The 14061-nt window shown below is 40.3% G+C and overlaps 1 protein-coding gene across 4 annotated transcripts; it reads left to right on the top strand.

Moving 5' to 3' along the window:
* Nucleotides 1–105: 105 nt before the first annotated feature.
* LOC120554575 (ankyrin repeat domain-containing protein 10-like) lies at nt 106–13850 on the top strand. Of its 4 annotated transcripts, none has more exons than XM_039793536.1 (6): nt 106–331; nt 1573–1725; nt 4212–4303; nt 10477–10709; nt 12851–12931; nt 13072–13850. In XM_039793536.1, the coding sequence occupies exons 1-6, from the start codon at nt 134–136 to the stop codon at nt 13467–13469; spliced, it is 1155 nt and encodes a 384-aa protein (XP_039649470.1). In that variant the 5' UTR covers nt 106–133; the 3' UTR covers nt 13470–13850. The 4 variants fall into 4 exon arrangements, with proteins under 4 accessions (XP_039649470.1, XP_039649468.1, XP_039649469.1 ...); XM_039793534.1 differs by having other exon boundaries at nt 13069–13850; XM_039793535.1 differs by having other exon boundaries at nt 12848–12931.
* The last annotated feature ends 211 nt before the right edge of the window (nt 13851–14061 follow it).

Here is a 14061-nt window from a genome sequence, read left to right as displayed (position 1 = left end):
AGCCGCAAAGAGACTGAGGCTTATCTCTTCCTTTGTGTTTGAAAGGTTTGAACCTTTTTAAGTCTGCTCCGTGGGACCACCGGCGGGAACATTCGAGAAAAACGTTTCTCTCTGCCACTTTCGTAATCCACTAATGTCTGAGGGACTAGAACCCGACTTCTCCAGTGATGAGGTGTTTAACAGCCGGTTTCCCATCCACCGCGCCTGTCGGGATGGAGATGTTGGAGCTTTGGTCTCACTGTTACAGCAGCTCTCAAACCAGGCTCATCTGACTGCTGAGGACTCGTGCTACGGATGGACCCCTATACACTGGGCTGCTCACTATGGGCAGGTAGGAATTAACGCTAATTACTAGCCAGATTAACAGATTTAGCTAACGTTACCTAGCGAAACGTAGTTTTTCATTAAACATATATTGTTTTATATCTATGGGTAAAACTCCGTCGGGGATGTTTCAGATTGTGTGAAGACATTCAGATCCTGCATAACTTAATACTAACGTTATAACGTTACCATGAAGTTAGTTAGTTAACGTTAACTGCAGTGAACTTGAATCACGGCTTCGCTAGCTAACTTGAATTGTCCTCATGGTACTTTTCAACCGTAAAATGGGTCAGGACAGTAGCTAGCGTTAACCATTTCTAAAGGTTGATATTTTATGGAAATAATGTGCTATTAGTGAAGTCTGCTGTTGCCATATGGCTGTTGCCCGCCGTTGTTTTTATTCTGACTAAACGGCCCATGGACGTATTATGCCATACAGTTGTGTCTGATTGTAACTGTGCAATAATGTTGTCTTGGGCGGAAAAAAATTAATAAATTATTAACGTAACTGGTTGCAGGATTGTCATTGGTTCCAGTGGAGCCAATGACTACACAGGCGCCAAAATGGCTCTAGGAAAACAGGAAAATGTCTATAGATGTGATCTGTAACAGGATATATATATATATACATACATACATACATACATACATACATACATACATACATACATACATACATACATACATACATACATACAGATTATTATAAAAACATAATGTTAATAGAGTACAGTATAGTATGGGATATGAAGTGTAATTTAAGGTGAAATGTAATGATAGTATGAAACATAATGTACAGTAGCAGCATAGAATAGCATAATATAGTATAATGGCTATAACATGGCTGGCTGGTCAGAGTGATTGGGACAATCTGTGGTTTCCACTGCTGTTATAGTCTTGATGCAATGCCATCCAGTGTCATGGAAACCTGGTATTTTAGCATTAAAACTCAGCAAAACTTGTAATTTCAGCAAAGGCAAAGCCTTCCTGTCTTCCTTTATTTACACCAGCATCTCTCAACCACGGGGTTGACCCTATACTGGGTCAACTGATATTCAAACAGGGTTGTAGGAGATTTGTTACAATAAAAGGGACTCCGTGCACACCAGGAGGCTCCTATCAGTATTCTTCAACAGTTCATTAACATGAGCCTCCTGGTGTGTGATGATTGATTTGGTTCTCTGTTTACCACCAGATGATTTCAATTGTCTCATTATTGGCCTGTATTCTGCGTTTCCGTGCACACAGTTGGAGTGTGTGGTGCGCCTGGTGCAGATGGGTTGTGAGGTGAACACAGTGACCAGCCGCTTCAACCAGACACCCACACACACTGCAGCGTTTGGAGGACATCCTCACTGTGTGGTCTGGCTGACTCAGGCTGGAGCCGACGTCAACATGCAGGTCAGTCTTCCAACACCATCCAGCAGCAGTGTAACCACATGTAATCATGTGCAATTACATTGAAAATGTGAAATGTGAATGTGTGTCATATCTTAATCTATTGTTTTGAATCTAGATACAGGGTTATTGAAGATCTAATATATAACACACATGTGTACGGATCACGTGAATGGATCAACACTAGTCTAGTATATGAAAATAGGACCGCAATTTTACCATCACAAAAAGCATGCCTGTTGTCTTTTTGTCAGAATTCCATAAATCTGGATGTGGATGTTTATCAGAAATGCCTAACCTAGGATTACAGCTCTAACATTGTTTTAGGCTAGGAATGATAACAATGAATCTACGACCAATTAACTGGTCATTGAGAAAATATTAAAGAACGTGAATTTTAATTGATCTACTATCAATTAAAGATCGGAAATATTAACAACATGTAGTCTCCTCTTACATTCTATTCTATCAGTAGAATGGTGTAATTTCAAAGCATATTTCAATGACTCATATTTGCAACCAGAGGGCGCAACATTACTATTTACTACATTAGTACCATCTGAGCGGCTGGACTGCTGTGCTCCCATACGAAACTCCATCATGTTAAAATGCTAATTTTCCTCAATAGGTAGGCTAAAATCAGGACACTGTGAGCCTGAGATATTTTTTTAGGTTCTATTGTCTTATTGCTAAGTTGATTTTGAGCAGCTTTCTTCTCTTTCATTTTAGAGTTGGTCTTTGGCAGCGTTTCACAATAGACACATTCCTCCTGTTCCCTTTATTTCAGTGTGTACAGTCAGTGTGGACAGTTATCTAAGAAACTTAATCAAAGCTGCAACACAATCCTACACATGCTTAATGTTTGCATCGGTACAGTATATCAGCTTCCAGGTTCTGATCTTCACCATGACGAGTGTCTCTCAAATCCTCATCTTTAGTAAAGTACTAATACCGCCAATGTTGTTATGCTTATTTTATCTTGACAAGGTGGAGCTAATTTGAATAATTTGAAACACAAATCTGCAAAGTAACCAGCAACTATAGCTGTCAGAGTAAAGTAAAAATGTCTATATTTCCCCTTAAATGTAGTGAAATAGAAATAAAGTAAAGTACCTAAACATTGTACTTAAGATGTACTTAAGAGTACAATGTGCCTTGTTACTTTCCACCTCTGGCAGTGATGATGTAGTGAGTGACATGTAATGAATAAACATAAATAATACCACTGGATTACATTCAATGTCACATAGAATCAGAGTTCAAAATTAGCATCATTTACCAGCCAAATGCTGGTAAAATATGCAAATGGCTGGTAGATTTTCTTCACTCACCAGCCAAAAAAACAATGGTAATCTATTGAGTGGCTGGTTAAATTTGAACATTCACTAGCTATTTGGCTGGTGCTCCCATGTGGTGCGTACTAAACATATTCAAGAATGCAATGTTGTGTTTGTAATAGCCTTTATTATAACCTTTTATAAATGGATATCCCCTAGGGTGGAACGGTTCACAAAATTTACAGTTCGGTTCATATCCCGGTTTTTGGGGGTCAGTGTTTTTCGGTTCAGTTTGCTATATTTTTGATACAGATTGCCGATTTCAACATGCTTTTCAAATATTTATTTGGCAAAACAAGTTAACTGTTTGCCTTAACAAAATTCTGGACCATAAGGAGCATAAACACTTCTTCATTGTCAAATCTTTGTTAAAAGAATATGTTTTATAGTTAGTGCAAAGAAAAAATGCAGCTATGTCATTTTTATATAAAAATGGCCACATTATAGGCAATCAACATTTTTTTTTAAAACAACAGCAGCCAATCGATGCCAGTTCTGAATGGAAATATCTTTTATCAAAAGAAAAAAGCGCCACTGTGTTATTAAAAAATTTGGGATTTACCGTGTTGCTGAAATGCTGGCGAGAGGGGATATTATAGCGCAGCTCAAGTAATGTTACATTAATCGTATGCTGAAACTCAGCATCCATCACGACTGCTTACTTTTGCTATGAACCCTCCCAATGCATTAGTTATAAATTGGCTTGTCTGTCGGAATCTGCGTGGAGAGGCTGTTTAGATGCTGCGGAGAGAAGGAGTGGCTCTGTCCTACCCGTCACTCTCCTCCTTGCGCTGTCAACGGTCACACTGGCGTGGTGTCTCCGTAAATGCGCCATCATATTGCCGCTAGCATTAGCCACACGTGCTGCACAATTGCTCCATTTACCTCAGAAGCCGGAGCTGGGAATGACGTCACGCCCGAGTTGAATGCACTCCATTTACAGTCCGATTTTTCATTGTGGGGTAGATCTAGCCAGCGAGTACAAATGGAACACACTATTATCCTCCACTTTTTTCCGTCACATTGAGGTTAAAATGAAACAGACAAAAGAAACACGCCCCGAACCGTGACTAGTGGAACAGTCGGTTCAGATTTCTTTTACTTGAACCGTTCCATCCCTAATATCCCCCGAGTTAAACATTGTGTCTTCAGGATTTTGTAGGTGAGGCTCCCATCCACAAGGCGGCTCGTTCAGGTAGCTTGGAGTGTATCCAGGTCCTGTTGATAGCAGGTGCTAAGCCACAGTAAGTATTCTGCAGGTTTGATCTCTGTGCAGCAACACAGCAGCGCTGTCATGCTGAGTTTGAAGCATGGCAGCAGCTACACATCTCACATCCCACCTCTGCTGTTTATAGACACACTCACTGGTTTTGGTGAGAAATCCTCCTAGCTCAGTGTCACCCTTCAAATGTCAAACAGCCATTTACCAGCAAGAGGCGGTCTACAGTGAAAACATTCAAATGTAAATCCAAAGGATTTTGTAATTTGCAACATCATTTCTGCCCAACCATTTGCAATTTCTACATGTTGTGCATAGTTTGATCAGAAAACTAAAGGTGACATTTATATCCTGAATAAACAACAGCATGGATTTGGCCAACAGCCCAATGCATTTTATCCACTTCCTTTAAATTCTGACATATTTCTTAACGTTGTAGAAATTCTGGTGCTGTGGTGTTAGTGTATTTTCTGTTGTCATAGAATATCAGCGTATTGCTAACATCACATCAGCTGTTAGAGAGGGAACTGGCCACACTGGTTTACTTTCATCTCTCTTATAATCATCAACAACATTTTAAGCATTCTTCATGTAGGTCAATTTACCAATGTAGCTTTAACCAAATATGATTTACGTCCAGATTTAGTTTGGGTCCGTCATTGCCCCAATTCCCCATATGTCGTCCCAGTTCAGATTTGGGAGCAGTAATGGACACTTCAAACATTGAACATATTGAAAATTGTCTCCTCCAATAATTTGGAAATGACCCTTAGCCACTCTATGTGAGTATTATAACTTTCAATGATTGTATATTTTATAGAAATAAAAAAAAAAAATCTGTAATTGTGTACTAACATCTTGTTTTCTTAAAACAACTCAACAAGTAGGTGTAGGCTCAGGTCACATGTTTCCTAAATTAATCAACTTATGCAATCAAGTGGTATTCCCTTGAATTGAAGTACAGTGATGTGATCTGCTTTAAGGCAGACAAAAGTTGACAACCATGAGAGAAAAGAGGTGACATTTTTGGTTTTCAATCCAAAATGGACCATGACAGAGACCACGCTTTGACATTAAGCTGTCTAAATTTGAACACCAAGATTTTATTAGACCATCTCAAACAGTGTGACGTGACATGGTCTTGTATGTGTAAATAGGCCTTTATTCTGTCTTGCTTCAAGATATTGACACTCATTTTTAGAAAGTTTCTTGAACAAGGGAAACTGCACGTATAACAGGTGGATTTATCTCACCCCACTGAAAAACAGACAAACATGCAATTAATAATCTCCACCCAAACCAGGATTGAAGTGTAAAAATATTCCAGATTGGCCCTTTCCCTCTAAACCAGCTCATTTAAAGTGGATGTAAAGGATTTTTAGTTATTTGTGTTTGTTGTGTTTTTTCTTCCAGGTAAAATGTTCTCATACAGTATGCCAAATTAATAGAGATAGTCAATAAGAATGTTGACAGTATGCTAAAGCAGAAAAGCTCATGTGTTTTTGTTAACGTATGGTGCACTGACAAAGAGGCATTCTTTTAACTTGGAGACAACAGAAATGCATTGCATTTATATAAGACATCTATGATTGTATAAATATATCAGGTTGGAATTACTTAGAATTCCTCATGGGGGTGGCAGAAACTACGCACTATAGCTTTAATACTGTTGCATTTAACATATTTGGCAGTTTCTTTAATTATACAAAGTAGGGCATACAAGACAACATCATTTGGTATTGTACGATCACTCAGGTGGACAGTGGACACTGATTTGGAAACATTTCAAACGTTACCCAGCCTTCAGTATCGGCGGGTTCTGCCTATATCCATTGTGGCCTCACAGCAAGAAAGAAGGTTGTTGGATCGAATGGATCCATCAAAGTGATGGTCTAATTTTGCATTTAGTGCATGAAATCAGCTTTATATATGTATCTGCAGTATTTCATTTGGTGAAGCACTGTCAAACTAATGTGGCTCTAAAGTATACATGTCATCTCCGGTGTTATTAAATGGTTACAATTTTGTTGGTGAGGGTCTTAGTAACTCTGACGTCCTCTGGACCTCTTAACCTGTCTCAGACTGAGGAGCTACTTTAAACAATAAAAAAGTATTAAATGTATAGTGTATTACTATTGGGCCCAAAACTTAGGAGTCCTGAAGGTAGGACTGACACAAACATAATTTTTTTTTAGGAGTTTCTCTTTAGCTCAGCCAATTAACAACTACTTTTAGCCGTATCAACAGGAGCTGACAGTGGTGATAGATGATTGTAGTAGTCAGTGATCATGAGAAAAAAAAAAAAAAAGCTCATTCATCAATTCATCCAGTGGATACAAACATGACTCCCAAATGAGTGATGCTCTGTCTTTACTGGGTGTGTAAATATACAATTAACAGGTTCAACATATGACATTTATAAGTTGGTAATATGCCAGTGTTGAGATCTCAGGTTTTTCTGCTACCCCCCCCCCGCCAAGTAACACCAAGTAATCCATTAATGTAGCTCTAATATTTGCTCTCTTTTTAGCACAGACTCTAAACCTTCAGTACAATTTGTGTTGGCTCCAACTTCGAGAGAAATCAAAACGAGTTGTGGTTGATTTAGACATGGAATCAGTGTCAGTAAAGAAGCATCATGAGCTTTTCAGCCTCGGGGAACTTCACAGTCAGCAATAGTGAAGGGTGTTTAGAAACTTGTAGTACCTGTTACTTTTATTTTTGATTTGAAACTGTTGTAATTTGTCCTAACATGTTAAAATATTGACCTGAATATTTAGAATTTGCTTTTGGATCATATGCTATATTAAGTAAAGAAAGAATAACCATGAGCTTGATTTTCAAACTGCAAACACCCCTGCACGTTCTGATGTTTTACAGCTTTTCAATTTGAACACGATTTTCTTGAGTAATCCCAAGAGGGAGCAATCCAAATAGGCACTGCAGAATCTGCCACATGTGCATCAGCGAGCATCTTACAGTTGTTCGCTTCCCACACTTTCTGCAGCTGGCAAACTGGCGAGGTATTTCCTGCAGCGGTTGGTTTCAAGTTTCAGAAAGCACTGATGATGATAGTCATGTTTTGACTTGCATGCTTACTGTGCTAACAAAGTGTGAGCTCCCTGGTCACACTTCAGGAGTTACTATAGAAATCACAGGAAGCTCAGTCTCAGCTGGAGGATTGTATTTGCCGTAGCGGAGGGAAAGGAGCTGATGTGAAGCATCAAAGCATGTTAGGAGACAAATAAAATGAAATGCTTCTTTTAACAGGTTCTTGGCTAAATATCACAATTTGACTGGCCTTTATGCTCCCAGAGTTTCTACACAGACCAGGGGCCCGTTTCAGAGAGCAGGTTTAGTGAAGACTCTGAGTTTGTTAACCCTGAGATGAGGGAAACTCTGGGTTTTCTGTTTCAGAAAGAGAGGTTAATCAAACCTGAGAGAGAGGGGTAACTCCAGCCCGTTTCAGAAAGACCTCTGACACAGCGCTCTTTCATTTCCTCATTCGTTCATTAAGTCTGTTTCAGGCGCATTTTAGCGGCATGAATAAAAAAAAATGGTGTTGGTTTATTAACCATGTTAGGCAGACTATAAAACGATTTTTTTCTAAAAACGTGGCATTTCCTTTTGTCGACGATCCCGTTGATGAAGAAGCCGCTTTACTTCGCAGGCTGTTATATGTCGGGAGATGATATTGAAGCCCAGACATTTTAATTTTCAGATAACTTCCTATTTGAGCGGTATCGTTTTTCTTCCCAGTCTGTTATGCAGTCTAGGCTACATAACCTTATCCGTCCTCCTATCCTAAAGCCACTGTATAGCAAAGCGCCGTCAGAAGAATGTGACTCGCTCTGAAACGTGTTTTAAACATTTTTGTAGTGTTCCCTGGACACAAACCAGTAAGAGCCATTAAAAAGGAGTGATGTAAACCCTTTGACATAAAATATTATGAATTATAATTCTGTTAATGGTGGTGCTGCAGCCTCAGAATGGGATTAGTAGGCCTACTTTTTCGTCCGCAGTATTGCACTGAATGAAATAGATTATAGGTTCAATACCATTTCACCAGTAATATAAGGCTATGCTTATGATTAAATATGATATTAATACACTATATTGGAATATACGCATTTACTCTAGCAGCAATTTTCTCCCACGCAAATTCTCTCTCTTTTACAGCAGCCGCTGTGCTGTTTTTTTAACTCGCCGTATGTGCGCATGAGTATTTCCGCCGACCAGTTTGTTTGTGGTTGTTACCATGGTGAATCGTAGTATCGTGGCTCCATTCATGCTGCCTTTTTATAGTGTTGGTGCACGCGCGTGAACCTACTCTGAGTTGAATGAACCAACTCATATCAGCTGTTCTGAAACCGACAACTCAGAGTTTCCCATCTCAGGGTAAATCAACTCAGAGTTCAGGGTTAGACTCCCAGTTTGTTAAACCTCCTTCCTGAAACGGACCCCTGCACAATCTGGAAAGTGTTGTTGTTGTCGTCCATGTGCTGATGAGTAATGGCACCGTTTGTAACACCATCCATTAAAACATTCAAACATATTGTTTGGAAAGGTGTGACAAAATAGTTTCAACTCAAAAGGTCCACTTGCTAGATTTGTTCTGAGCTTTCGTCCGCATCACACCGTCTTCATCAGCGAGAGAAGCTGGCTCAGGCGTTATCTTGTCTCATGTGGTCACATAATAACAGATGGTCATATATGCGTATCCCACGACGACATGATAGCCATGACAACTAAACAAACTCCACCCAGTGTTGAAAACCACGAGATGCGGTTTAAAGAAAAGCCACTAAGTGCACCCTTGAATTGAGATTTCTTTTGTCACTCATGCTGATGCTCAAAATCTGTATGAGTTCCTATGTGAACTGTAGGAACTCTGACAAGTAAAGCTTCTCTCAACACCAGACAAGACTCCGACTTACTGGAGAACATGGTCAAATAAAAAATTATTATTAACAGATGTCACAGCAGCATGTGCTGTGTGTCAGCTGATAAGCTTGCATAGTGGACAGAAAATACAGTTTTTCAGAAAGTTTTTTTTATTTAATTTTTTTAACATTCTATGGTAAAATACATAAAGAACTGAAGGTTTATGGAACAGAAGAACCTAGAAATAGGTCACAACTTGAGCTTTTACTTGAGCTCTGGTTTTAGCAATAACTTAACCCCACTTTAGAGCTGGGTACATTTTTTTCTATTAAAAAACAGACAATTAACTTAATTTATATGTTTATATGATAATTATCGTCAATCAGGGTTAGAACCAAAGCGCCATGTACTGTGAGCATTCAGAAGTTATGAACTAGAGCCCAATAAATCAGAAACTCCAATATTGTTTTATGAGAGTTAAAGTTGACCAGGGCCACACCGAATCTGCGGACGCAGAATTCCACAGAAGTTTACGCAGATTAAAACAACATTAAAATGAAACTCGATGTATACTGTATATGACGAGATAGTATACAATGAACTAATATAAGATGACATATCGATATCCGATTTTTTTGATCCCTTGATGATCAATATTAGTATTGGCCCCTTAAAAATCGTCTTGAAGCTTGAATACTCGGTGTTAGCCTGCAAGCAAATAAAACTTCCTTTTGTTGGACCTTTTTTATATTTTGTCTGGTATTGAGGAAGATACATAATATCTAAATTTGGTTATTTCAGAGCCTAGTTAGAAGAGATTTCATTTTATGTAAATGGGGTAGAGCTAGGATTACTTTACTAACATTTCATAACAGGACCCTGTTCTTTATCTAAAGTGTACTTCACTGTTAATGTTTTGTACTACAGAGGATAGCTATTTTGTCGTTAGCTTTGATATTGAATCAATTGTTTTATCTTTTATAAAAGTCAAAATGCCCCCAAAAAAAAAAAATAGCACAAATATAGCCACATTCTATAAGAAGTGAGATATCATTTTACCAGCCCACCAGTAAGATTTGATTAATTTAGCTAAATGAATGTGTTGCAGGGGAGATTATTAAGACCAGAACACATTTGGGCCACGATAATCTCTCTCCCTGCAATAGTAAAGCCCTCTTACTTCTTACGGGCTTTCATTTGGTCAGTGTAAACCTAAGCCAGTCAGTGATGAGTGCAGGATGCCGTTAGAGATGAAACACTGTGATGTCTGAGAGGGAGCAGCTTGTCTCACCTTTTCCCCCTGTTCTCGTTCAGTTTAAGGAATGCCAGTGGGCAGACAGCAGCGGACCTGGCCCACGCTCACGGCTTCCTCGACTGTTTCTGCCTCATCTCCAAAACCAAGAAGCACCTGCTGCAGCTCAGTGGACTCCATGGGAATGGAGTACAGAATGGAGACAGCGCCCCATGTGGTCAGGGCCTGCTCAGCAGAAAGAGGCTGCTGACCGCGGCGGACACTGGTCACATGAAGAAAGCCAGGGGAGCTGATAGTAAGACATTTGTTGGCTTTTTGTGTTTGCACTTCACAGACTGTGAGCTTAACCGATACAGCGCTGCAATTTACCAACACAAACAAAAAATACTTTTATTTACTAGTGGAAATGTGTCTTTGAATAAACCTTCACGGAATAAAACATTAAAGGTCCGGTGTGTTTAGTTGTTCATTATCAAAATTAGTGTTGCCCGTTCACAAACTTGTCCTTTTTCGTGAATATTTACCACCAACATCAATTCCAAGTATTCCTTTTGGCTTGAAATTTTACATTTGCAGTCGCATGAACTGGGGCAGACGCTCCATATTCATGCGCCATCTTGAAATACGTTAGCCGGTAAGGGACATACAGGACATACTGCTCCTGTATGGATGATAAACTCGCAGGTGCTGCTAATGCTGCTAATGGGTATCGTAGCTTCCCGGCCCCCGGCGAGTTTGAAGAAGTAAACGTGGAGGACCACACATATTCAAAATCCTAAATTTTTGAAGCGTGAAGGCTACCGTAGCTGCAATACGTATTTTGAACTGCGTGACGCGAGAGAGTTGATTGCGATATATGATCTCAACGCTAGATGGGGAGAAATTCCTACACATTGGACCTTTAAAGGAACACGCCGACTTATTGGGAATTTAGCTTATTCAACGTAACCCCCAGAGTTAGACAAGTGCGTGCTGTAAAGCTGTCTGACGTCTCCAGCGGCATCAGCCCATCACAGAACAGGCAGGTGACTGGTTCCAGTAATCCTACTGCTCCCAATAAGTGACAAAATAACACCAACATGTTCCTATTTACATGTTGTGATTTGTAGAGTCACAGCGTGTACAAAAAACAACGTAACATGAGACACAGACATCTTCTAACCGTAAACAAACCGGGAACTATATTCTCAGGCGGAAGAATATAGTACTTGGGCAGAGTGATATGCTCGCAGCAAGCCTGTCTGAAAATATAGTTCCCGGTTTGTTTACGGATAGAAGATGGCTGTGTCTCATGTTAATTATTTTACTGACGGTGACTCTACAAATCACAACATGTAAATAGGAACATGTTAACGCTTTTGTCATCTATCTGAAATTCGAGCAGTAGGCTAGTTGGAACCAGTTACCTGCAGGATCTGTGCTAGGCTAAGCTAATGCTGGAGCCGTCAGACAGCGTTACAGCACGCACTGAGATGAGAAGGGTATGTATCGACTTGTCTTACTCTGGGGGTTACGGTGAATAAGCTAAATTCCCAATAAGTCGGCGTGTTCCTTTAAGAGATTGTGCATTAAAGAAGACAATATACAATAAATGATATAAGCCATGGCGTGCTCCTCACTCTGTATCAATGACCATATAAGCATGAGCATGCAATAACGAAAAGATAAAGAATTTCTTGCTTCAGATTTGTAATAAAAGACAGATGTAGATGTTGATGTAGATGTAGATGTTCTTTTATGCCTTTTTAAATAGATTGTTTTAGGCTTTATGTTCAGGTTGGATGGTGTACAAAGAGACAGATCCCAACCATCCCAAGCACACTTTCTACCAGAATACTTTGGCAAACACCAACGCCATTCAACTTCATATCTAGGCAAAAGGGCTGCATACATTATATATTTTATGACACTTTCAACTAGTATTGTCAGAAAATGGTTATCCTTACTGTTTGGTGCACAGGAGTACATGGCATTATCCTTTCCAACCCAGCCCTGCCCATTTCAAAGCAAGGAGAAGAGCACAAACAGAAATGTCTCCTATGAAATAACCCAAAGCGTTGTAACTTTGGTATAAAATGTGCTTCTGTAGGACCCCCTCCCCATCACTCACAGTAAGAAACTGTTGGGGAAAATAAGTACAGTCAAACTGGCGATAATACATATTCCTGTGGAACCCCTGTACTAACAAGACTCTGTTATGAAATAGCCGAGCGCACCCAATCTTAGACAGTGACACATTCCCATCCAAATTTCCCAAGCTGTTTTTCTCGTCTCATTTAAAAAAATATATATAAAAGTATATATACTCAAATACAAGTTAATTGGTATTGGTAGCTAAACTAGAAACAACTCTGATTCGAGACATAGACTATGAACAGCTATATGATGTCATTTCCATGCAGATTTCTTTACCATTCTCACTGTCTCCTGCTGCAGATGTTTTGGTACAGATGCAGGGCAGTGGAGGTGAGGAGCTGGAGAGCATGAACATGGAGTCTGCACAGGAGCTCAACTCAGGTGGGACTGGAGCTTTTTGTGTGTGTGTGTGTGTGTGATTAGAACAGATGTATTTTCGAATAAAACAAAGATCACAAAATAATAAAGTACAACGGTGCACGGACTGCTTTTAAAGAGAATTTGTTTTGTTGTTAAAGCAGGTGACGACACCGAAGCCACCACCAATGGCCATTGTCACGCACTGCCTTATGCCGACCAGGATGGCCGCGAGCCCCCCAAAAGCATCTCCTCACCGCCTTCCGCTCCAGCCAATCAGCGGCCCGCAGCGGCAGCAGTGCCTGCTCAGCACGCTGACATGTGTGGCTCCCTGCATCTGAGCGGCAGTCCCAGCAGCTGTGTGTCCCATCGCCCGCCCCGGCGGGGGCTGATAGGAGCAGACTGCGGGGACTTCCTGCATTACGGACACTACCACGGCTTCGGAGACACCGCGGAGGAGCTGAGCGACAGCAGCTGCCTCGACTACAGCAGCAGCATCCGGGCCGAGCACAGATACAAGCAGGCCGTGGCCAGCACCATCCACCTCTACCACGACTCCTAAAGGACACGCGTCGCAGAGGATTGCCTTTCACAGCCAGCCTCCTGGAAACAGGGAAGCACTGCTCTTTTATATGCCTTCTCTTAACATTTGCATTAAAGAACAGTCTCACATTTTGGGGAATCATTAATTTGCTGCCAAACGCAGAGTCACTACTGCTACAGCCATCCAGGACATGTTGAACCTCGTTTGATGAAAATATTCCGAACTCAAAGTTCACTCGCTGGCCTTTTCAACTGCATCTCATGGTCTTCATCAGTGGATGGAGCTTGCTGGAGGAAGATCAGATCAGGAAGATCAGGACAGCATTCACATCTATAATCTTTGAACAGAGACAGGGCTTACGATCACACTCCCCACCCCATATTGGAAAGCCTATCTTCACCAAAAGAGAAAGAACTCAGACGCTAATTAGTACAGTCTAATTAACATATTGTATTTCAATATAGTCAAACTAAATAGTACAGTGTATACTAGGGCTGGGCGATACGGAGAAAATCAGATATCACAATATTCTTGACCAAATACCTCAATATCGATATTGCGGCGATATTCTAGGGTTGACAAGTGGTGCTTTAACAAAATAGACACAAAA

Source organism: Perca fluviatilis, chromosome 24, assembly GCF_010015445.1.
Source record: "Perca fluviatilis chromosome 24, GENO_Pfluv_1.0, whole genome shotgun sequence".
NCBI classification, from domain to species: domain Eukaryota; kingdom Metazoa; phylum Chordata; class Actinopteri; order Perciformes; family Percidae; genus Perca; species Perca fluviatilis.
This window is presented reverse-complemented; position numbering and strand designations above follow the sequence as displayed.